The sequence below is a fragment of the Diospyros lotus genome, chromosome 13 (assembly GCF_014633365.1).
Source record: "Diospyros lotus cultivar Yz01 chromosome 13, ASM1463336v1, whole genome shotgun sequence".
NCBI lineage: Eukaryota > Viridiplantae > Streptophyta > Magnoliopsida > Ericales > Ebenaceae > Diospyros > Diospyros lotus.
This window is the reverse complement of record NC_068350.1, coordinates 38,435,264-38,460,392: the sequence shown is the minus strand read 5'-3', so window position 1 is coordinate 38,460,392 and position 25,129 is coordinate 38,435,264. Positions and strand designations below refer to the sequence as shown.

The following is a 25,129-nucleotide window of genomic DNA, read 5'->3' as shown; positions in this document are numbered from 1 at the left end:
TATTTATTACATGGATAAGATAAATATTTTAATTATTCTGTAAGTGTTTATCTAACATATCTTCTACAAATAGCATGACTCAAATAAGATGCTTACGGCACGTGTGTGGAGCGAGTGATGGCATTCACGCGCGGGAGGGATCCGACCAAATTCTCGCACCGTGACCCGGATTTCACGGCCCAGCAACAGAAGACAGAGAGAGACAGAGAGAGAGAGGAGAGAGGGGGAAAAAGCAGCGGTGGGTAGGGTTGAGCGTCTGCTTACATATTCGTCTCTCTCTCTCTCTCACTCAGAAAAGGAAAAGGCAAAACCTCATCATTCATTTCCAACTTGAATGAATCTTCATCTCTCCCTCAGGTATATCTCCACTCTCTCTCTCTGTATATGTATATCTGTGTTTTCAGGTATATCCGCGTGTATATTCACAGAGTTATCGCTGTTTATGTAAATGAACTGGTAGGAGGCTGAGTTTTCTCATCCGTACTCGGCGATGCTCGTGTCTAGGGTTTATGAACTTGTCTGAGTACGGTTCTGCTTTTAGCGGTCGTAGATTTTGTTATCAGATTTTAAGGATTTTTGCTGACCGGATTCTGTTTTCCAGGTTGTGCGTATTCAGATCTGAAGGTGTGGAAGACGCTTTATCGGTTTCTTGGTGATGGCTATCGAGTTCGTTTATCATTTTCTATGTTGTTGAGTTCTTCGTTGTTTCAAGGACTAGGTTTTAGTTGCCTCTTGCGTTTTCTATCTTTCAGCGTTTCGACTTGTCAATCCAAGCTCCTTACTGCTTACTATCCGGAGCTTTTTTGAATTGAAATTGCTTAGCTGGGAAATTTTGATGTTTTAAACTTCTGCTTCTGCTAGTTGTTCGGCTGAAACTCCATTTCGTAGTTTTGGTATTGGTCTTTTCTGAACCCAGAAAATGCAGAAACCTCCTCACGAAGATTTTTCTCTGAAGGAGACCAAACCCCATCTTGGCGGTGGGAAGGTCACCGGGGATAAGCTCACAGCCACTTATGATCTGGTCGAGCAGATGCAATATCTCTATGTTCGGGTTGTCAAGGCAAAGGATTTGCCTGCAAAAGATCTTACTGGTAGCTGTGATCCGTATGTCGAAGTTAAGCTTGGAAATTACAAGGGTACAACTAGGCATTTTGAGAAAAAAACAAACCCGGAATGGAACCAGGTGTTTGCTTTCTCCAAAGACCGGATTCAAGCTTCGGTCCTTGAGGTCACAGTCAAGGATAAGGATGTGGTCAAAGATGATTTTATTGGTCGGGTGTGGTTTGAGCTCAGTGAGGTCCCAAAACGGGTACCTCCCGACAGTCCTCTAGCACCACAGTGGTATAGATTGGAAGAGAGGAATGGGATGAAAGTTAAGGGAGAGCTGATGTTGGCAGTTTGGTGGGGTACTCAAGCTGATGAAGCATTTTCTGAAGCTTGGCATTCGGATGCTGCAGCAGTTAGTGGTGCTGATGGTCTTGCAAACATGCGGTCAAAGGTGTATCTTTCACCTAAGCTGTGGTATCTGAGGGTCAATGTCATTGAAGCTCAGGACTTGCTGCCAAGCGACAGGAGCAGGTTCCCTGAAGTTTTTGTGAAGGCTATACTTGGGCATCAGGCTTTGAGAACTCGAATCTCTATGAGTAAGAGCATCAATCCAAAGTGGAATGAGGATTTGATGTTTGTAGCAGCAGAACCATTTGAGGAACCCTTGATTTTAAGCGTGGAAGATAGACTTGCACCAAACAAGGAAGAAGTTCTGGGCAGGTGTGCAATTCCTTTACAGTCTGTGGAGAGGAGGCTAGATCATGTTCATAGGCCTCTGTACTCCAAGTGGTATAATCTTGAGAAGCATGTTATTGTGGAGGGTGAGAAGAAGAAGGAAGTTAAGTTTGCCAGCAGGATTCATATGAGGATCTGTTTGGAAGGCGGTTATCATGTTCTGGATGAATCAACTCACCACAGTAGTGATCTGAGGCCTACAGCAAAACAGTTGTGGAAGCCCAGCATTGGGGTTCTGGAATTGGGGATTCTAAATGCTCATGGGTTGACACCTATGAAGACAATAGATGGCCGGGCATCAACTGATGCTTATTGTGTTGCCAAATATGGGCAGAAGTGGGTTCGTACAAGGACAATCATTGATAGCTTTACTCCCAAATGGAATGAGCAATACACCTGGGAGGTTTTTGATCCATGCACTGTTGTTACCATTGGGGTATTTGACAACGGCCACTTGCATGGGGGAGATAAGCCCGGAGGGGCAAAGGATTCTAGGATTGGAAAGGTAAGAATTCGTCTTTCTACCCTTGAAACTGATAGGGTTTACACCCATTCCTATCCGCTTTTGGTTTTACACCCCTCTGGAGTGAAGAAGACTGGTGAAATTCATTTGGCTGTGAGATTCTCGTGCTCCTCTCTCCTGAATATGATGCATATGTACTCTCATCCACTGTTGCCAAAAATGCACTATCTTCATCCACTGACAGTCAGCCAGCTCGATAGCTTGAGGCACCAGGCCACGCAGATTGTGTCCATGAGACTAAGTCGTGCTGAGCCACCATTGAGGAAAGAGGTGGTGGAGTATATGCTGGATGTTGGTTCCCACATGTGGAGCATGAGAAGAAGCAAGGCCAATTTCTTCAGAATTATGGGAGTTTTGAGTGGTTTAATTGCTGTGGGAAAATGGTTTGATCAGATATGTAACTGGAAGAACCCGATCACCACAGTTCTCATTAACATCTTATTTCTAATACTGGTGCTGTACCCAGAACTGATTTTACCCACCATTTTCCTCTACCTCTTCCTGATCGGGGTGTGGTACTACAGATGGAGACCAAGGCATCCTCCACACATGGACACTCGTCTCTCCTGTGCGGACGGTGCACATCCTGACGAACTGGATGAAGAATTTGACACATTTCCAACTTCCCGTCCTAATGATATGGTGAGGATGAGGTATGATCGTCTGAGAAGTATTGCAGGGAGGATTCAGACGGTGGTGGGTGATTTGGCCACCCAAGGGGAGAGGCTGCAGTCGTTGCTGAGCTGGAGGGACCCGAGAGCGACTGCTCTGTTTGTGATTTTCTGCTTGGTTGCTGCCATAGTTCTCTATGTTACACCGTTCCAAGTTGTGGCCCTTCTTATAGGTTTTTATGCATTAAGACACCCAAGGTTCCGTCATAAGCTTCCCTCAGTGCCCCTCAATTTTTTCAGGAGGCTACCAGCTAGAACTGACTCCATGTTATGAGCAAAGCCAGTTTTCACAACCATCCCCCTAAAATGGTGTCATATTGTTTTCCTGCTCTTTCTGTCAAGAATATGTATATGCTGATGGAGCTTGTCTGCTTCTTTCCAAGGGGTGGTTGAATATTAGTCGCTGGTATGATTTTATCCTGTGCCTCTGAACCTAGGAGATCTTGTGGATTTGTATATTTTTTCCTTGAAGGGTTCCTGTTTCATTGATGACTTTGGTAACCCTATGAATCTCGGATTTGTATTTTGTAGGCTGTGATGTGGGTTTAAATTTATCATGCTCAATTTACTGCTTGGATTTTTTTGTGGCTTCGTACTGCTAGATACCAATTATATGTTTCTATAGCTTTTTTCTAATACTGCTGCTTGGATTCCTTGGTGGCTTGGTACTGCTTATACCAATTATATGTTCCTATAGCAATTTACTATTACTACTGCTGGGATTCTGTGGTGGCTTGGTATTGCTAGAAACCATATGTTTCTATAGCTTTTTGCTACTTTACTAAGCTTTACCCAAATAGTGCTATCCCTTTTGATGGAATGATTCCTTGATTCTTTTGTAGCTGGGTTTGTACGTAACATTGCTAACCCTCATGGCATGCCCATATGTATGATTTTTCCACTGCTACTACCATCATAAATCTAGTAGTTCTAACTTTTTTGATGGAATGGTTGCAGTACTACTTCTAGTAGTGCTATCCCTTTCAATGAAATGATTCCTTGATTCTTGTGCTCCTGATTTTTATATAATGTTGCTAACCTTTATTAACATCCCCATCTATGGGATTTTTTTCATGCTTTTTAATTATAGATCTTTGATTCACGTGAATACACTTTTGGTTGAACCAGAGGTGTGTCAAGCAGATCTTTTGTTAGTAGGAAATTCTATTCGCAGCCCCCAAATTTTCTCTCCACAGCCCACACCCGCCAAATTCTTCAATAATTTTGAAATTCCTATTTTACCCCCACATCCCACTCTCCTTTGACCACCCTGATTGCCGGCCGCCGCCTCGCCTCTCTCTTTCTCTCCCGCACCATATACACACATACATATACAAACACATACATACATACATACATATATATATATATATATACACGCGCGTGGCGGCCATGGCTGTCGACCCACCACCATTGCCAAGGTGGGTCCACCATGGCGGTCAACCCAACGCGATCGAGGGGGGGGGGGGGGTTCCGAGAGCCTCCTATGGGCATGGGTCGATGCGATCTTGGCTGCCACCAGCGTGGTTGCGATGTCACCAGCGTCGCCGGGGGGAAGTATTTGGGGGTTTGAGAAACCCCCAAATACCGGGGTTCGAGGGTTGGAGAAACCCAAACCCCGGGGGTCGGCGATTCTCCGGATCCCATGGGGGTCAGGGAACATGAGGGTTCCCGACCACTCACCCCAATCGTGGTGGGTAGGTCGGCCGCCATGCGGACCCACCTTTGCAATGGCGGTGGGTCGATCGCCATTGCCGACCCACCTCGCGATCGTCAGAGAGAGAGCCCTTGATGGCGGTGGGTCGGTTGCCATGGCCAACCTAGCAATGGCAGTGGGTCGGAAGCCATGGCCGCCATGCGTGTGTATATATATGTATGTGTGTATATGGTGTGGGAGAGAAAGAGAGGTGAGGCGGCGGCCGGCGGTGGTCGGAGGAGAGAGTGGGCTGTGGGGGTAAAATAGGAATTTCAAAATTATTGAAGAATTTGGCGGGGGTGTGGGCTGTGGAGAGCAAATTTGTGGGTTGTGAATAGAATTTCCCTTTGTTAGTTGATATTAAAAAATAAGATAAACTACCCCTTCTGCCAAACAATTCTTCTATAGGCATGATCCCTTTATGAGCATTATATGGTAGAGAACCCCCAAGGTTTCCGGATTGTGTGTCTGCTAGTTCACCAGTGGAACGTGACTTGTAATTCAGAACTGAACTGCTCCAGAAATTAAAATTGAATCTACAACATGCCCAAGAAAAGATGAAGCCACAACATGACAAATACAGGCGGGACATTAGCTATAAGGTAGGAAGATGGGTTATAGGTCAAACTACTGCCACCCTATAGCTGACATTCTCTAGCCCCCTAGACTCCACCCTAAGCTCAGTCCAAGGTATTCTGGGCCCTATCAGATACCTGGAATCTGCAGCCTATAAATTCTAGCTACCTGTAACTAGTAAAATCCGCCCTGTATTTCATGTATCCTTGTGGAAGCCACTCAAAGGGTCTATTGATGCCTCACCAGTTCTATCCTTTTCCCTCTTCTGATCATGACAACAGACCCTTGATCAAAACCCTGGCCATCCTTGGCTCTCAACAATTGCTGCAAGGTAACAAGGAAAGGAAACAAATTTTGGTGCAATGGAAGGGCTTGCCTTTAGAGGAAGCCACCTGAGAAGATTATTTGCAATTTGTTGAACTACATCCTGATCTAAAGTATGAGGACATGATTAATTTCGATGATGGGGATGATGATTGGTCCTCACAAATTTCTGAAAAAAGACCAATTGCTGATAGAGAGTATATTGACAGTGAAGATTGAAAAATCATCCATTGCACCAAGAGCAAGGAGTGTGAGAAGACTTCCTGGAAGGTATCTAAAATAGCAAGTGCTAGGGATGGTGGCTGGAGTAGGGGTGGAAGCAGCACAAAGCTGAGTTGCTGGCAGTTAGGATAATTCAAGTAAAATTAGCTGATAAATTAAATTAGTTGTTAATTAGCGAAAGAAAGTAGTTTCCTCGTACATGACATTTCAGGAGGTTGTTGCATCAGGGATGTATAAAGGGATGTAAATTGATGTGTATTGAGTGACATACGAAAGGAATGAGTTTCCTTCTTCTGCAGTAATCTCCTGATTCTCTATCCTTCCTATTCTATTCTTCCTCATCTCTTCGACGCCCAGGAGTTTGATCACTGGCTCCCTCTTAGTGACAAATGACACCAAAATGTTTGAATGGAGGCCTAACTTGATCAAACTCGAATTTAATTGAGTTGAGTTAGTTTGGCTTTGTAAGCTAGGTTAGTTTTGGGTCAAAATTTTAGATTTGGTTATGATTAGTTCAGGTTTGGGTTTATACACAACTCGAACAAGCTTGGCCGATAAACACCTCTATTGACACATCTGAAACATACCAACGAGGTTCATCTTCATCTAAAGATTCTCTTCAGGTTTGCCAAATGGCCTTTTACTCGTTCTCAGATTTGATGACTAGATAATTGTAGGGATTTAAGAAAAAGGCATGTTGGGCCTCTATGGGCCAAAAGGTGTTTGAAAGAATATATATTGGGCGGGCCTAAAGTATTCCGGGGAAGTATTTTTGACCTAAACGAGCCTGAAGTGTGAATGAGAATTGAGTCTAAAGTTGGTTTTATTCAAGTTGTGGGACTTGGATCAGTACAAGGAAAAAGGGTCTTTTGGTGTTTGTCACAAATTTCGGGAAAAGCATCTCAATATTTGGGGTTTGCAAACCCGGGAAAGGAGAAATGTAAACTCTGGAATGTTCTTAGGTGGCGTGGTTGCTTTAGTGTCAGTATTCCCAGGGTTTATAGACCTCGAGAATGCAAAACCCTCCCTAAAAGCTGGAAATGCATCCCCCTTCCTGGCGCCTATATATATATATATATATATATTTTCTCCATTCCCTCAGGTTTGTATTTTCACTTTGTTGTTTATGTGTGAAGCATCAAAGCGGCACCGTTTTAGTGCAGGAGTTGGAGGGTTATGGAGGCAACCTCGGGCTGCCTTTTGGCACCCGATGGATGGCCACGTGGCAACCATCCATGCATTCCAGATGGCGCGCCTAATTGAGCCTTCCGTGCTAAGAAATATCGTGTTGCACGATTTGATCCCAACCCTCTATCTTGCTTTATGCTGCCTCATCTCACCCGTCCAAGATAGTTATTTATCTCTCTCTCGGGATTTGAAGCAGCATTTGATATACCTTGATTCCGCCATTGACAGAAAGAAGAAGGTAAGGCCTGATCCGCCATTGACAGAAAGAAGAAGGTAAGGCCGAGGATCAGAGAGAGAAAGGAAAGGAAGAAGTCCTTCGGGTGTTTGTCGTTTGAGGTAGCCTTGTGGCTTCCCTCGTTTTGGTTAATAAAGCTCTATACAAAGTTTGTGTATGTGTGATTTTCTTTCTAGTTTGATGGTTGTGCCCTAATCTGTATTAGTGATTTTGGGCGATTTTGTTTATCAAATCAGTATTGTACATAATGTTTTGTGAGCTTCTTCTGTGGGTGTAATATTTATTTCTCATATAATGTAGTGAGCTCTTTTCACCGGAGCTCAACGTGGATGTTGTCCATTTGGGTGAACTACGGTAAAATCTCTGTGTCCTTTACTTTCTGTTTTTGCATGTTTGCTATTTGTGTTTATTTTCAGTACCGATTATATCCGATTATATCTCTGTTGTTGGGTTGAAAAGGTCATCAGTGGTATCAGCGTGTGTGCGCGGTTATGTATTTTGCACAACACAACACAGTTCTATCTCTTGCTCTCCCATGCTTTTCCATCTCAGTCAGTGCTTTCTTCTCTCCTTTTCATTCAATGCCCGTCATTTGAATCATCGGCATTCATACAACCGTCCTTCCATCGTGCTCTCTGGGTTGCGTCATCTGTGTTTGGACCATTAGGTATGTAGGTAATGTTATTTTTACCTTTATTTTGATCGTGTATTTGGTGTTGCATTCAGTCTATTTTGAGGGCTTTGTTTACATGGAGATGTTTTGCATGTTCTGCCCCAATCTGTGATATTCGTTTTTGAGCATGTTCTCAGTTTGGTTTTCTGATCTCAGTTTTTGATGGCATGACAAGTTAAGTCTGGAATTCTGTAAATTTCCATGTATGTGAATGAAGCTCTTTTTTTTTTTTTTTTTTTATATATAACGTAGGAAACTTAAGAGATCCCCAATCACAGCTATAAAGCATTAGCATTTGATTTGGATGGTCCCACCCTCTCTAAAACTCACATCCTACCTACCTTAACTCAGTTTAGGTGTATTAACACATTCATTACAAGGTGAAACTCAGGGCTTCACCCCTAGGATAGACCAAAGAGATTATATAGTCTTGTACGGAGATAGAATTAAATTCACGATATTGCGGTATTTCAAGCTTTTGAACGCTTGCGTCAGACCATCCTCGAGGGGTTAAAGCTTGTGTTGCTTTCTTTCTTCCCATTTTAGATTCTATCTGTTAATTGTGGATTTAAATTCTGTATTTTTTTGAATGCCCTTTAAATCATTTAATTGCATCCTTCGGTTGTACGGTAATTTATGTTTAATTGTTGAGATAACTTTAAGAACAATGAACGCCAATTTTCAAAATTTATACATACTTTTCATTGCCTGATTTTAATTTCTGCAAAAGCTTGTATGTTTCCCAGTTTTTGTTTCTACTTTAGAAAAAGAGGGAGAAAAAGACTTGATACATTGTTATCTGATAATTCTTTGATGTTTTTATATTTGTTTTCACATGTTATAAGTAGTTAATGAAATTCTACGTTTCTTATATTTAACTTAGTAAATTTTATAAATTATTTTTGTATTTTTAAAAATTAGACGACTTGTCTTGATTTTTATAAATATGAATTACTTAGATTTGCCATTCGTACGCATCTATTAAATATTTCTCAATTTCCCAAATGCCTTTCACTCATTATTATTGTAAAAAAAAAATTATAAACCAAATTACAAGTGCTCTGCAATAGCATTATCTATGACTTATTGAAGGATATGAATTTAATAATTTTTAGGTTCGACCAAATGAAGATTGAAAAAATTCTTCATTCTTTGATCTTTATTCTCTGAGGGTAAAGAGAGTTAAGAAGGAGAAAAGATAAAAAAAAGAAGAAGAAAACCATTGATGGCTATGGGTTTCTAAGGAAATCAATCTCTAAAAATCTATAGATTTCTCTAAGAACTCATTGAGAATGAAAGATTTCAAGAGAAACCCCCATTGAGAGATGGGGATTCAAGTGGAAAAAAGAAAATGTATGTGTTAATTGTGTCAATTGAATTTTACTAATTTCAATTATCACAAAATTGTGATAGACGAGTAACGAAAAGAAAAAAGAGGTAAGATTCATATCGAAAAGGGGGACATACACAATAAAAGAGAAGATTGGTACAATTTTAAAAAATATAGAGATAATTGATATAATTTGAGCAAATTTCAATAACAATAATAGGTGAAATTTATTTCATTTAATAAATGTTGATAACGTGAATTTAAAATTTTAATTTTTTTTAAAAAATTGGACTGGAATATTAAAATAGAAAAAGAAATCTTATGAGTTATTGCTCCAAAGACAAGCCATGAGTGTCAAATTAATTAATTTAAAAGTAATTATAATTTCGGTCGAAAAAAAAAAAAAAATTGAACTGTATGTATGCTATAAAAATAATATATAACAACGATGATTTCTCGTACATAGTTTTTTATCTTATTATGAAAATATTTATTATTCTACAATTCTTTTTATACAAATTTACCTATAAAAATATTGCCTTGATCTAAATAAGATAAAAGAAATCTAAATAATTTAATTACTTGGGAACCAACATACATTCTTTGAATACTTCGACGATATATTTATCTTTTAAAAATCTCTTAGAATAGTGCAGACTGTCCATCACATGCATTCGAGAGTTTAGGAGATGCCATGAGACCATGTGTTTAATTTTGTTTCTGTGCAAATTTGCATAATTGACTATGTTTATTTGAGAAGCCAAACTCTTGAGTTTTTACGACAAATATGTCCGTTCAAGTAGGGCCATGAAGCAAACAGACCCTTGGTTTTAAGGAAAGTAAAATAGGTCCGAACCGAAAGTTAACTATGATTGAAAAACTCATGAGTTTTTCACGTTACAAAAAATAAATAAATCTTTCAAACACCTTCAGCCCAACATGACTTTTCTTAAATCCCTTCAATTATCTAGCCATCATTTGCCAAATGTGAAGAGAGATCCTTTGGATAATGTGAGAATTATTAATTGAAGATTAATTAATTTCATGGATAAGCATGTTGGTCGAATTTTATATAAATTGAGATTATGTAGGCAATTAAATCTAAAATATTGGACTCAAAATCAAATTAATAATAAATTAAAATCAAAACTATTAAATTAAAGCTTTACCATGAAGCAGTAGTAATAGGAGTAAAATGCTACAAAAGCATATACTATAAATGGTATGTAGCAGTACCAAGCCAACAAAGAAAGAATCCAAGCAGCAATATTTGGGCACCTAATTGGAGGAAACTTCTATGGTGCTTCACTGTATTGGTACCTTTTACAGCGTAAAAAGTGTACTGTATACCATCAAAGATGTACTATACACAAAAAATTTCTGCCTAATAGTTATATAATACATCTTTTGTGTATAATACATCATCTATATCTATATCTATATATATATATATATATTATAACAAAACAGTCGTCAAAATTTTTTCCCGCCCATTTTCACTTTCTATTTTAATATTTTATTTATTTTTTACTTACCTAAAATGAAATTTTTATAGACCATTAATTAAGTCTAGGTTTGTAGAAAATGTATAATTTTTGAAATTTGTAAATAATTTTTTTCATAATTGAATAGTATTTGAAAAATGTGTAAGCATGTTGATATATGAAAAGACAAGATCTAACCCATATTATTAATTTTTAAATATTAATATAAAATTTTAATTAAATTAAATTACATAAAAATAATATTTTTTTAAATCTGTAGAAATCTTGAAATATCAGATAATACCGCCAAATACCGACTACTAAATAATTTTAAAAAAAAATAAATTTAATTTTTTATTTTATTTTATTTTCCATAATTTACCTCTTATTTTCTCTAAATAAAATCACTACTCAAAACTCTAAAACCCTTAATTAATTTCATAACTATGCAAAAAAAAGTACAAATCTTATATGTTTATGTTATTACTTAATTGTGAAAAATAATTAGTTTATAAGTTATGTTAAATTAGTTATTTAGGTAAAATTAAATTATTTTAAATAAATTATTTAAGTTATTTTAACAAAATTAATATTCTGTATAGACTATTTATATTTACCATATGTCGTTATATTTCTTTTGAAAATTTTATTATATTCTATATTTTTATTATTTATATTACTAATTTATTATATGTTGTCATATTATTTATTATTTTATATAAACTATATATATTTATCATATGTTAAATTAGTTATTAGTTTGTGAAAAATATATAGTTTTTAGAACCTAGAGATAGAATTTATGGTTGTGAGTTTGTTAATTTTAAATAAATTCAATATATATATGAACTTCCGTACATATTACACGGGGATGAACTAGTTCGAATTATACATCACACCTTTTGAATTTTGTACAAGGTAGGTACCATAAATTGAGCGCTGATAAAATTAAACCCACATCACACAGGCTACAAAATTACAAATCCAACATTGATGGGATTGCCAAAAGTCGTCATGAAACAGGAACTCATAATTCAATGCATAAATATACAAATCCACAAGATCATCTAGGTTCAGATAGATAGATAGATAGAGAAAGAGAGAGAGAGAGGAGAGAATGAAAATCATACCAGGGACTGATACTCCCAACCCCTTGGGAAAAGTTCCATCAGTCTCTTCATGTTCTTAACAGAAAGAAGCCAGGGGGAATGGGACCCCAAAACTGGCATTGCTCATAACATAGAGTCAGTTCTAGCTGGTAGCCTCCTGAAGAAATTGAGTGGCACCGAGGGAAGCTTATGACGAAACCTTGGGTGTCTTAATACATAAAATCCTGTGAGAAACACCACAACTTGGAACGGTGTAACGTAGAGAACTATGGCAGCAACCAAGCAAAAAATCACAAACAGAGCAGTCGCTCTCGGGTCCCTCCAGCTCAGCAACGACTGCAGCCTCTCCCCTTGGGTGGCCAAATCACCCACCACCGTCTGAATCCTCCCTGCAATACTTCTCAGACGATCATACCTCATCCTCACCATATCATTAGGACGGGAAGTTGGAAATGTGTCAAATTCTTCATCCAGTTCGTCAGGATGTGCAGTGTCGGCACAGGAGAGCCGAGTGTCCATGTGTGTAGGATGCCTCGGTCTCCATCTGTAGTACCACACCCCGATCAGGAAGAGGTAGAGGAAAATGGTGGGTAAAATCAGTTCTGGGTACAGCACCAGTATTAGAAATAAGATGTGAATGAGAACTGTGGTGATCGGGTTCCTCCAGTTACATATCTGATCAAACCATTTTCCCACAGCAATTAAACCACTCAACACTCCCATAATTCTGAAGAAATTGGCCTTGCTTCTTCTCATGCTCCACATGTGGGAACCAACATCCAGCATGTACTCCACCACCTCTTTCCTCAATGGTGGCTCAGCACGACTTAGTCTCATGGACACAATCTGCGTGGCCTGGTGCCTCAAGCTGTCGAGCTGGCTGACTGTCAATGGATGAAGATAGTGCATTTTTGGCAACAGTGGACGAGAGTACATATGCATCATATTCAGGAGAGAGGAGCACGAGAATCTCACAGCCAAATGAATTTCACCCATCTTCTTCACTCCAGAGGGGTGTAAAACCAATAGCGGATAGGAATGGGTGTAAACCCTATCAGTTTCAAGGGTAGAAAGACGAATTCTTACCTTTCCGATCCTAGAATCCTTTGTCCCTCCAGGCTTTTCTCCCCCATGCAAGTGGCCGTTGTCAAATACCCCAATGGTAACAACAGTGCATGGATCAAAAACCTCCCAGGTGTATTGCTCATTCCATTTGGGAGTAAAGCTACCAATGATTGTCCTTGTACGAACCCACTTCTGCCCATATTTGGCAACACAATAAGCATCAGTTGATGCCCGGCCATCTATTGTCTTCATAGGTGTCAACCCACAAGCATTTAGAATCCCCAATTCCAGAACCCCAATGCTGGGCTTCCACAACTGTTTTGCTGTAGGCCTCAGATCACTACTGTGGTGAGTTGATTCATCCAGAACATGGTAACCACCTTCCAAACAGATCCTCATATGAATCCTGCTGGCAAACTTGATTTCCTTCTTCTTCTCCCCCTCCACGATAACATGCTTCTCAAGATTATACCACTTGGAGTACAGAGGCCTATGAACATGATCTAGCCTCTTCTCCACACACTGTAAAGGAATTGCACACCTGCCCAGAACTTCTTCCTTGTTTGGTGCAAGTCTATCTTCCACGCTCAAAATCAAGGGTTCCTCAAATGGTTCGGCTGCTACAAACATCAAATCCTCATTCCAGATTGGATTGATGGTCTTACTCATAGAGATTCGAGTTCTCAAAGCCTGATTCCCAAGTATAGCCTTCACAAAAACTTCAGGGAACCTGCTCCTGTCGCTTGGCAGCAAGTCCTGAGCTTCAATGACATTGACCCTCAGATACCACAGCTTAGGTGAAAGATACACCTTTGACCGCATGTTTGCAAGACCATCAGCACCACTAACTGCTGCAGCATCCGAATGCCAAGCTTCAGGAAATGCTTCATCAGCTTGGGTACCCCACCAAACTGCCAACATCAGCTCTCCCTTAACTTTCATCCCATTCCTCTCTTCCAATCTATACCACTGTGGTGCTAGAGGACTGTCGGGAGGTACCCGTTTTGGGACCTCACAGAGCTCAAACCACACCCGACCAATAAAATCATCTTTGACCACATCCTTATCCTTGACTGTGACCTCAAGGACCGAAGCTTGAATCCGGTCTTTGGAGAAGGCAAACACCTGGTTCCATTCTGGATTTGTTTTTTTCTCAAAATGCCTAGTTGTACCCTTGTAATTTCCAAGCCTAACTTCGACATACGGATCACAGCTACCAGTAAGATCTTTTGCAGGCAAATCCTTTGCCTTGACAACCCGAACATAGAGATATTGCATCTGCTCGACCAGGTCATAAGTGGCTTTGAGTTTATCCCCAGTGACCTTCCCACCACCGAGGTGGGGGTAGGTCTCCTTTAGAGAAAAATCTTCGTGAGGAGGTTTCGGCATTTTCTGCATTCAGTAAAGACCAATCCAAAAACTACAAAAATGGAGTTTTAGCCCAACAACTATTAGAAACTCAAGTTCGAAAATCAAAATTTCCAAAACCCGCCCAGGCTAACGGATCGGATAAAACTTTTACTTTGCCTTTACTTGTCAAATGCAGTTTCAGTTTCGAAAAACTCCAGAAACTTAGCAATACAGACCTTGGGTTGACTAGTCAAAATGCTAAAAGACAAAAAGCCCAAGCGAGCCAAAAGCTATGTCCTTAGCACACGAAGAACTCAAGAGGATGAAAAATGTACAACGAAAACGTGAGGAACCATCACTAGTAAACCCATTAATAAATCTTCGTCCACGCCTTCAGATCTGAATACGTGCGACCTGGAAACAAAATCCGGTCAACAAAAATTCTCTCAGATCAGATCAGAAAATCTACGACCGTTAAAGCAAAATCGTAACGAGACAAGCACATAAACCCTAGAAACGAGCATCGCGGAGTATATATTAGAAAATGCAGTCTTCTACCAGCTACCATTCATAAAAGTTGATAACTTTGTGAATATACACACGTATATATATACCTACAAACCTAAATAGATGCAAGCACACACACACACACAAACACACAGGGATGTGCGTACATACGAGCAAAGAGATATACCTGAGGCTGCTGAGGGAGAGATGAAGATTCAGAGGGATTCATGAAGCTTCGAAGAAATGAACGATGGATGAGTAGGAGCTGGAGGCAATGGAGGAAGAATGAGGTTTTGCTTTTCCTTTTCAGAAGAAAGAGAGAGAGAGAGAGAGAGAGAGAGAGAGAGAGACCGACGAATCTGTGAGAATCGAATGGAGTGGAAAAACTCTGCTTTCTCTCTCTCTCTCTCTCTCTCTCTACTGTATGTATCGGTCTGTTGTTGCCGGGCCGTGAAACCCGCTTCACGCGTGCGAGACTTTGGTCGGATCCCTCCCAAGTGCGAATGCCATCACTCGCTTCCTCGCACGTGTGAATTATATCCTTAATGTCTTCCCTTTTATAATGTTTTAATTTAGAAACTAATAGTGTAATTTATTGTTTTTACCACATTATAAGGAAGGCATTTGTAAAGTTGCAATTGAATCGAATCGTGTTGAGTTTGAGCTAAATTTAGGCCCGACAAACCAATTTTTAGGTTCAAATCGAGCTCGAACAATAAACCTCAACTTATCAAAAGATTAATGAGCCAAGCTTAAGTTCGAGCACAACATAAGCTCAAGTGCTTGTTGACGAGTTTGAGTTTGAGCTCGAGTTCATTTGAATTTATTTAATTTAATTATATTATTATAATAATTTAAAATTTAATAAATTTATATTAAATAATCTATATTTATAAAATTATAAATAAATATATTATTATATTTATAAATAAACTTATTCATCAATTATTGGATAACTTTTTAATCAAATATGTTTCTAAGTTTATAATCAAATATTCACAATTTTCATAATATCATCAATATTCAATGTACCAACTCTTAACCCTTTGTTTGGGAAGGGTACCCAACAACCAGAAGAGACAAGGGCACCAAGAAAGCCAAATTGCACATGCAAGTGTTATAATTAGGGTACGACTGACCCACCAGTACCATAGATGCATTGCCCTAGCAAACAAAACTTTTGATATGATGTGCCTTGCAGGGATAAAAGTTTGGTAAACTTAATGGGTTTTTAAATTTATTTTTTTATAAATAAAAATTCATAAAACAAAATCTCAAAACGTTTACAATTTAAATTAAGGTATACAGCGAGCAGCACAAAAAAATAAAAAATAAAAAACCAAAACGAGAACAAAACAACATAAAACATAAATTAAACAAAATGGGAGTCATCTTCTTCTTTTTTTTCTTTTTTTTTTAGCTAGGATTTAAATTTAATAAGAAAGTTTTCGAAACTAGAATTATCTGTCATTTTAAGCTCTAAAGTATCATCTATCATTCTATTTCTTTTATCGGTCTCCTCAAAATTCATCCATGCCTCGTTAAGACTTTAAAACTTGTTTAAGTGTTTGTATTTATAAGATAGATTTAAAATTTAACATTTGTTACCTCAATTAAAATGTGACGCCTAACTTGAATTTAAAAATTCACTAAATTCTTCTATATAATGAATAAATATTGCTTCATATAGCAACCCCTTTTGATAAATCACCTAGCCACCAACCACCAACCAAGCTCTAAGAATCCTAGGTGGACCAGATATAATTGCAGTTTGACACTAAAAGGTTGCTTCATCAGCACCTAATCATTCATACTAGCTTGACAGATAGAAAATATTCTAGTAATTGCCTTATTACCATATTAAATAAAAGGATAAATTATATTACCATATTAGCTTGCCTTATTGCTTTGGTTCGAGTCATTTGCTATGTTGTACGGAAATGAAAACGAGAAACGTTTTTGATAGGAAAGCGGAAACGTGAAAATGGACGTTTTTCTAAAAAAATAGGCATAAATATGGTCCGAAACGAGAATAAGAAACGTTTTCGAAACATTTCAGAAACAAGAAAACGTCACCTATAAAGTGTTTCCGTACAACATACGTCATTTGTATAGAGAATTTTTGTTATTCAGAAATGACTAAAAATTCTTACATGAACACCCCTTATGTCACAAACAAGGTCAACTAGACATTAATTAAGTTAAATTAAACTAATTAAACTAAACTAATTAGACTGAAAGTAGACAATAATAAAATTAAACATTAAAAAAGAAAAAAAAAACTTGTATGGTGGCTAGAAAAAACCCACCAACAATAGATTCCTTCTTATTATCGCAACCCATTAGTGATGGTCAATAAGTTTCGCCCAAAGTTGATATTAAAAGGGTGTTACTATTTTTAAAGTTTTTTTATACCGCAAAAGTACCGACAATTATTCAAAAAATAAAATAAAAACATGAAACATGAAAGATTAAACCTATTTAAAATTTTTGGATAGAGACTAAGGGGTCATCTCATAAGGAAGGTAAATTAGAATGACACAAATGCACAAATTCAACAATGAACCTTTTCTTTTCCTTTGCTACCTCCACGGGTATTTGATATTTATCGAATTAAATATTGAATTATTTAGTGATTATTTAAAAAAAAATTATATGTATATTAGATGTAATAGATACACATATACAAAACTATATAGAGATAAGTTAACACCTAAAAATATTTTCAAGATACATGTTAAATGGTTGGGTCAGGATAAATTGAGATTCACATTAGTAGGTCGTAAGTTTAATTTTTTGTCCTGCATAGTAAGGCAAAACCTTCACTTATGAGCGACGAAAAATTACAAGGCGATAATCCCAAGTTAACACCAAAAAATCAAATTATATTATTTAAATGAAATAACAACCAACCTTATATGTCATTTACCATCAAATGCTTGTCAAGACTTGTGTGAATATAGATAATCATCACATAACAATGCTGTGTATGCAATTGTCACATAGATTTGTATAATTTTTAGTATTCTACTTATATCGTTATTATAATATTTAGGCACATATATATATATTTAAAATTTTTGAACTTATCATGCACCTTCACACATTTGTTGACGTCGCCTCACAAGCCACTATTTGACCTTCTTTCTTTTTTTGTCGCTCAATGTTTAGTCGTTAGAGAATTTTGATCTTCCAAATTTTGGATTCTTTTTTGACATTTGTTCTTCTTCTCTCATTTTTTTACCTTCCTCTACCCTTGAAGTGTTGTGAAAGTAGTCGAGACCCCATAAACCTGGTCAAAATTTCCTTGGAAACGGTCTATAACTTTTGACGACTCCTAGATTTCTCTTTCAAATTTCACCCATACATCCTTATTTTGGTTCCGATTGATATCTTGTGTCTTCTAGAACAAAAACCTATCCTTAATTTGGTCAAAACACAAGAAAATGGCTTACTTTCTTCAAGAAAATCCTCAATCATTCTACCATAAACAGTGTATTTTTATAGATTTTCTTTGACCTTTCGACCTCCAAAATCAACCAATGAGGCTAGAAACTCATTCGAGGTAGTAAGGTATTCAAGTATCGTTGTTGTAACCTACCATGGAATGATGCCTTGTTGTTGGTTGATGTGTAGAGAATCCACCATTTGAGAATTCTGACTTCTCTTCCTAGGTTTTCATGGAATTTTCATGTAGATCCTCGTAGAACTTTGGAGAATTATGCCATTGCCCCTCTCATTTTTTCAATTATTCACTTGGCGCCCCTCTAAAATTGCATTTTGGTCCCATCAATATTTTGATTCCTCTCTAGCCCACTAATTTTGCAGATTCCCTCCATTGATTTTCTTTTGATTAATAGTTTTGAATTCATCTTCAACAAAATAACCATATTGCCATATATATATATTTATTTCGTACACGTATTTTTTTTTCATTTGTGTATAGTTCTTAAAGCCAAAAACTTAAAAAAAATATTTTTGAAATATTGCATCATTAACAAACCAAAGAAACCCATTGTTGACCAACTACCGTCTTCTACCTCTCTATTTCATTATTGGGAGTGCGATTTTGTTCACCCCCTTTAACGGGGTAAACATCACCTTCACAATTTTTGTGAGGGTGAAAAAGCAACGGAACGGTAATCAATATTTTAATGCCGTTTCGTTGCTTTTTTCACCCTCACAGTTTTGTGAGGGTGATGTTCACCCCCGTTAAAGGGGGTGAACAAAATCGCACTCCATTATTGAGTCATCGTAGTACTTTGATCCAGAACATGTTACATCAAGGACCATCATTGGATCCTCACTATCTTTATACCCAAATATGATAGTTAGTAATTGGTTATATTTTATTATTTTTTATTTTCGTTATCTCTCTCTTTCTCTTTCCAATCAATAATAGATAGGTTCGCATATGTTGTCAATAAATTCTAGATTCGAACCCATTAACTTTAGCCAACGAAATTCTAGCCTCTACAATTGTCGTTGACAATCACTCTACTTGTTTTTTATTTTTTATTTGAATTAAATTTAACTTAACTTATGTTTTAATTAGTTTAATCTAATTCAATTAATGTCTAATTGACGTAATTTGTGTCGAAAGATATATCGATACAAAAAAACTTAAAGCCACAAAGACCATTAAAACTATTTTTCGATCATAAAACATTCTCATTAATCTAAATTTACAAAACTCAACCCACAAATGGAACACTTTCTTGTCATTAGTTTGAAAAATTAATTTGCTTCAAATAAATGTTGTGAAAAAAATAAAAATTGGAAGCAGACTGACTTATCCCATGTGAAAAGCTATACCAACAGTACGAGAAATTTCCGTACCCACAGAGAGGAGAGTGCGTTTACAGCTGGGTGTCACCAGTAGTAGTAAGTACCCTATCTCTGGGCCATAGCCGTTGGTATGGTGACCACATATATTACCAACCCCCCAATTACCACATGTATTCATATAACTACCATAGCCAGGGAGAAAGGACAGTAACATTTTGATTAAATTTAAATAATTAATTAAAATAAATTGATTGAATTTTTTTATTCAATTTAGTTTAAATTATAGATTTATTTGATTTGATTTGATTTTCAAGTTTAATAATTTTAATTATTTTAACCTGATTCAGTATTTATATTAAAAAAAATAAAATAATCAAACTAACCAAAATATCAAAAATAACGTCTTTTTTTGCTGTTTGTTATTTCTATTTTTTGATTTTATTTTTTAATTTGTTTTGTCTTCTCTATTTTTTTTCCAATCCGTTCGATTTTTTTAATTTTTTAATTTGTTTAGTTTGAAAACTTATTAAGTCGGTTTGATTCAATTTTTGATATAGATTCAATCTATTCGGTTTGAGTTATCACCCCTACCGACTCAATAAGTTTTTAAATTGAGGTGAAGTGTTAAATTTTAATTTATTTAATAAATATTAAAATATTACATATTAAATCTTATTTATACAAAATTAACACTAAAAGTGAATTTAAAAACTCACTAAATACTTCCAACTTTTATCTTTCAACTTTCAAGAACAAAATTATCACTTGGGCTATTGAATTGAAAATGTTATTTAGATATTTAAATTTATTTTTATTTTTATTATTATTATTTTATATTAATATAACATATAATGAGCTTGTTTGTTGCAGTTTAAAAGCTGCAACTTTTAGCTTCTAGTTTCATAAAAGTGGGTATGTAATGTTTGTTTTAGCTTTTAGAATTCTAGCTTATAGTTTTTACTAGCTTTTAGAAGGGACAGAAGTTGATTTTTTCAAAGCTAGAGTACCCCAGCTTTTACAACTTCTGATTAAACAGTTATATTTTTTTTTTTTTTTGTTGACAATTTTGGCCCTATTTTTAACAAAAAATTACTCTTCTGTCCACGCAATCAAGGGTCTCTTTTCTCTATCGCCATCTCTATTTTCAAATCTCTTCTTCTCTCTCGCCATCTCGCTTTCTCTCTATACACTAATTAATTTTTTTATAACACATGAAACTTATACATATATACTAATTAATTTTTAAATTATCATTATATAACTATTAAGAATATTATGGACAATTATACAAAAATAAATTATTTTACAACTTATGGTATCAAACACCACAACTGTTTAACTACAACTTTTGAGAAATTGTAACAAACAAGTTCACAACTTATTCTAAGTTTTAGAAACTATAATCTAAGAAATTAGAAATTATAATTTCTTTAATTAAGTCACAACAAACGGGGCAATATAAGACATTAGTATAATGTGTCATCATAAACATCAAATTTAAATATTTAAATAACATTTCCATAGCAAAAAAAGGCTATATTTCCACTCTTTTTCTTTGGCAAAACAACATTCCCTATCATAGAAGGACACTTTCCTTTAATTAGGTAAAATATGGCTAAAATAAAATTTGGAATAGTTTATATCCTTATGATTTTATTCAAATATCAGTTTACGATTTGCTGATAAATTAGAGACGAATTTATTTCCATGGTTTAAAAATGAATTGGGACCAATGTCCAGATATCACACATCCACGTTATAATAAATATGGTTCAACTACCACTTTGCCTATCCCCAAATTCCAAACCCCAAGACAATGATACTGCCAAACCAAGCAACAAATTAAATATATGTGCAGAATTTTTGTTGATTTGTCACCATAATAAGTGAGCTCTGTGCCCCCTGTTCTGTCCTTTCTTCTAATATTAAATCATAAAGAACTGCCTCATATGCACATTCACGTGAACAGGGATTAAAAAGGCATTAAAAAAAAAAAAAACAGAGGTCCAGCAGAAGGGCATGTCACAAGGGTCACAAATATTATATAGATTCTGCCCAGCTGCAAGAGAATCCAGGAATCATTCCATCAAAAGGGTTAGCTTTAGCACTAATGGATTGGAACTTCACCATTAAGTAGTAGTAGTTGTCGGGGTGGTAGTGAAAGGCTATAGAGACATGTAAATGGTATCTAGCAATGCCAAGCCACCACAGAATCAAAGCAGTAAATTGAGCATGATAAAATTAAACCCACATTCCAGCCTACAAAGTTATAAAAATCCAACAGAGACAGGAACCCTTCAACAGGAAAAATATACAAATCCAAATGATCTAATAGGTTCAGAGGGATGGGATGAAAATCATACCAGTGGCTGACATTCAACCACCCCTTGGAAGGGAACGGGAACTGAAGCTGGCATTGCTCATAACATGGAGTCAGTCCTTGCAGGTAGCCTTCTGAAGAAATTGAGGGGCACAGATGGAAGCTTATGGCGAAACCTTGGGTGTCTTAACACATAAAATCCTGAAAGAAGGGCCACAACTTGGAACGGTGTAACGTAGAGAACTATGGCAGCAACCAAGCAGAAAATCACAAACAGAGCAGTCGCTCTCGGGTCCCTCCAGCTCAGCAACGACTGCAGCCTCTCCCCTTGGGTGGCCAAATCACCCACCACCGTCTGAATCCTCCCTGCAATACTTCTTAGACGATCATACCTCATCCTCACCATATCATTAGGACGGGAAGTTGGAAATGTGTCAAATTCTTCATCCAGTTCGTCAGGATGCGCATTGTCAGCACAGGAGAGCCGAGTGTCCATGTGTGTAGGATGCCTCGATCTCCATCTGTAGTACCACACCCCGATCAGGAAGAGGTAAAGGAAAATGGTGGGTAAAATCAGTTCTGGGTACAGCACCAGTATTAGAAATAAGATGTGAATGAGAACTGTGGTGATCGGGTTCCTCCAGTTACATATCTGATCAAACCATTTTCCCACAGCAATTAAACCACTCAACACTCCCATAATTCTGAAGAAATTGGCCTTGCTTCTTCTCATGCTCCACATGTGGGAACCAACATCCAGCATGTACTCCACCACCTCTTTCCTCAATGGTGGCTCAGCACGACTTAGTCTCATGGACACAATCTGCGTGGCCTGGTGCCTCAAGCTGTCAAGCTGAATGACAGTCAAAGGATGAAGATAATGCATTTTTGGCAACAGAGGATGGGAATACATATGCATCATATTCAGGAGAGACGAGCATGAGAATCTCACAGCCAAATGAATTTCACCCATCTTCTTCACTCCAGTGGGATGTAAAACCAAAAGCGGATAGGAATGGGTGTAAACCCTATCAGTTTCAAGGGTAGAAAGACGAATTCTTACCTTTCCGATCCTAGAATCCTTTGCCCCTCCAGACTTATCTCCCCCATGCAAGTGACCATTGTCAAATACCCCAATGGTAACAACAGTACATGGATCAAAAACCTCCCAGGTGTATTGCTCATTCCATTTGGGAAAAAAGCTATCAATGATTGTCCTTGTCCGAACCCACTTCTGTCCGTATTTGGCTACACAATAGGCATCAGTCGATGCCCGACCATCTTTTGTCTTCATAGGCGTCAACCCATGAGCATTCAGAATCCCTAATTCCAGAACCCCAATGCTGGGCTTCCACAACTGTTTTGCTGTAGGCCTCAGATCACTACTGTAGTAAGTTGATTCATCCAGAACATGATAACCACCTTCCAAACAGATCCTCATATGAATCCTGCTGGCAAACTTGATTTCCTTCTTCTTCTCCCCCTCCACGATAACATGCTTCTCAAGATTATACCACTTGGAGTACAGAGGCCTATGAACATGATCTAGCCTCTTCTCCACACACTGTAAAGGAATTGCACACCTGCCCAGAACTTCATCCTTGTTTGGTGCAAGTCTATCTTCCACGCTCAAAATCAAGGGTTCCTCAAATGGTTCGGCTGCTACAAACATCAAATCCTCATTCCACAATGGATTGATGGTCTTACTCATAGAGATTCGAGTTCTCAAAGCCTGATTCCCAAGTATAGCCTTCACAAAAACTTCAGGGAACCTGCTCCTGTCGCTTGGCAGCAAGTCCTGAGCTTCAATGACATTGACCCTCAGATACCACAGCTTAGGTGAAAGATACACCTTTGACCGCATGTTTGCAAGACCATCAGCACCACTAACTGCTGCAGCATCCGAATGCCAAGCTTCAGGAAATGCTTCATCAGCTTGGGTACCCCACCAAACTGCCAACATCAGCTCCCCCTTAACTTTCATCCCATTCCTCTCTTCCAACCTGTACCACTGTGGTGCTAGAGGGCTGTCCGGCGGTACCCGTTTTGGGACCTCATTGAGATCAAACAACACCCGACCCATAAAATCATCTTTGACCACATCCTTATCCTTGACTGTGACCTCAAGGACCGAAGCTTGAATCCGTTCTTTGGAGAAAGCAAACACCTGATTCCATTCCGGATTTGATTTTTTCTCAAAATGCCTAGTCGTACCCTTATAGTTTCCAAGCCTAACTTCAACATATGGATCACAACTCCCCGTAACATCTTTTGCAGGCAAATCCTTTGCCTTGACAACCCGAACATAGAGATATTGCATCTGCTCGACCAGATCATAAGTGGCTGTGAGTTTATCCCCGGTGACCTTCCCACCGCCGAGGTGGGGTTTGGTCTCCTTTAGTGAAAAATCTTCGTGAGGAGGTCTCTGCATTTTCTGGGTTCAGAAAAGACCAATCCCAAAACTAAAAAATGGAGATTTATCCAAACAACTATCAGAAACAGAAGTTCAAAAATCAAAATTCCCAAAACCCCCCAGGCTAAGGGATCGGATAAAACTTTTACTTCCCCACTACTCCTCAAAAGCAATTTCAGTTTTTTAACCCAAAAACAGTCCGGAAATTTAGCAATGCGGAGCTTTGGATTGACGAGTGAAAACACCAGAAGATAAAGACCACAAGACAGCCAAAACCTAGGTGCTTAGAACAACGAAGAACTCATGAACCATCACCAAGAAACCCACATTCAGATCTGAACACGTGCGACCTGGAAACAAAATCCGGTCAGCAAAAATCCGTAATCGAATACTCCAGCATTCACCCAAAAGAAAAGAAATAAGAAATCAGATAAGAATATCTATAACCCTCAAAAGCAAAATCGTACTCAGACAAGTACATAAACCCTAGACACGAGCTTCGCCGAGAACCGATGAGAGAATGTAGGCTTCCCCCAGTTCACACACATAAACAGTGATAACTCTGCGAATATACACAGGTATATACCTAAAACCATAAATGGGTAAAAGCTTTTACATACATATATATATATATATATATATAGAGAGAGAGAGAGAGAGAGAGAGACAGAGAGAGAGAGAATGTGCGTATCTATGGAGCAAGAGATATACCTGAGGCCGAGAGAGAGAAGGAGATTCAGAGGGATTCATTGAAACTGGGGATGAATGATATAGATTAGAAGCAGAAAGAAGAAGAAGAAGAATGAGGTTTTGCCTTTTCCTTCAGTGAGGAGAGAGAGAGAGAGAGAGAGTGGGGTTCATGAATCTGCGGGA

At 37.8% G+C, this 25,129-nt stretch overlaps 3 protein-coding genes across 5 annotated transcripts; 1 reads left to right on the top strand and 2 right to left on the bottom strand.

Annotated features, from left to right (window-relative positions):
• Positions 1 to 167: 167 nt before the first annotated feature.
• On the top strand, positions 168 to 3,556 carry LOC127788962 (FT-interacting protein 3-like). Of its 2 annotated transcripts, none has more exons than XM_052317682.1 (2): positions 168 to 357; positions 602 to 3,556. In XM_052317682.1, the coding sequence occupies exon 2, from the start codon at positions 920 to 922 to the stop codon at positions 3,248 to 3,250; it is 2,331 nt and encodes a 776-aa protein (XP_052173642.1). In that variant the 5' UTR covers positions 168 to 357; positions 602 to 919; the 3' UTR covers positions 3,251 to 3,556. The 2 variants fall into 2 exon arrangements, with proteins under 2 accessions (XP_052173642.1, XP_052173643.1); XM_052317683.1 differs by lacking the exon at positions 168 to 357 and adding an exon at positions 388 to 523.
• An 8,114-nt stretch (positions 3,557 to 11,670) lies between these two features.
• Positions 11,671 to 15,141, bottom strand: LOC127788960 (FT-interacting protein 3-like). The gene is made up of 2 exons (XM_052317679.1): positions 14,923 to 15,141; positions 11,671 to 14,642 (listed from the first exon to the last, which is right to left on the bottom strand). Exon 2 carries the CDS (start codon positions 14,274 to 14,276, stop codon positions 11,937 to 11,939), a length of 2,340 nt encoding a protein of 779 aa, XP_052173639.1. The 5' UTR covers positions 14,277 to 14,642; positions 14,923 to 15,141; the 3' UTR covers positions 11,671 to 11,936.
• A 6,592-nt stretch (positions 15,142 to 21,733) lies between these two features.
• Positions 21,734 to 25,129, bottom strand: LOC127788961 (FT-interacting protein 3). Of its 2 annotated transcripts, XM_052317681.1 has the most exons (3): positions 24,968 to 25,129; positions 24,724 to 24,842; positions 21,734 to 24,606 (listed from the first exon to the last, which is right to left on the bottom strand). In XM_052317681.1, the coding sequence occupies exon 3, from the start codon at positions 24,272 to 24,274 to the stop codon at positions 21,944 to 21,946; it is 2,331 nt and encodes a 776-aa protein (XP_052173641.1). In that variant the 5' UTR covers positions 24,275 to 24,606; positions 24,724 to 24,842; positions 24,968 to 25,129; the 3' UTR covers positions 21,734 to 21,943. The 2 variants fall into 2 exon arrangements, with proteins under 2 accessions (XP_052173641.1, XP_052173640.1); XM_052317680.1 differs by lacking the exon at positions 24,724 to 24,842.

Excerpts from the sequence above, each read along its gene's own strand:
- LOC127788962 (XM_052317682.1), top strand. The coding sequence starts at position 920 with ATGCAGAAACCTCCTCACGAAGATTTTTCTCTGAAGGAGACCAAACCC.
- LOC127788960 (XM_052317679.1), bottom strand. The coding sequence starts at position 14,276 with ATGCAGAAAATGCCGAAACCTCCTCACGAAGATTTTTCTCTAAAGGAG.
- LOC127788961 (XM_052317681.1), bottom strand. The coding sequence starts at position 24,274 with ATGCAGAGACCTCCTCACGAAGATTTTTCACTAAAGGAGACCAAACCC.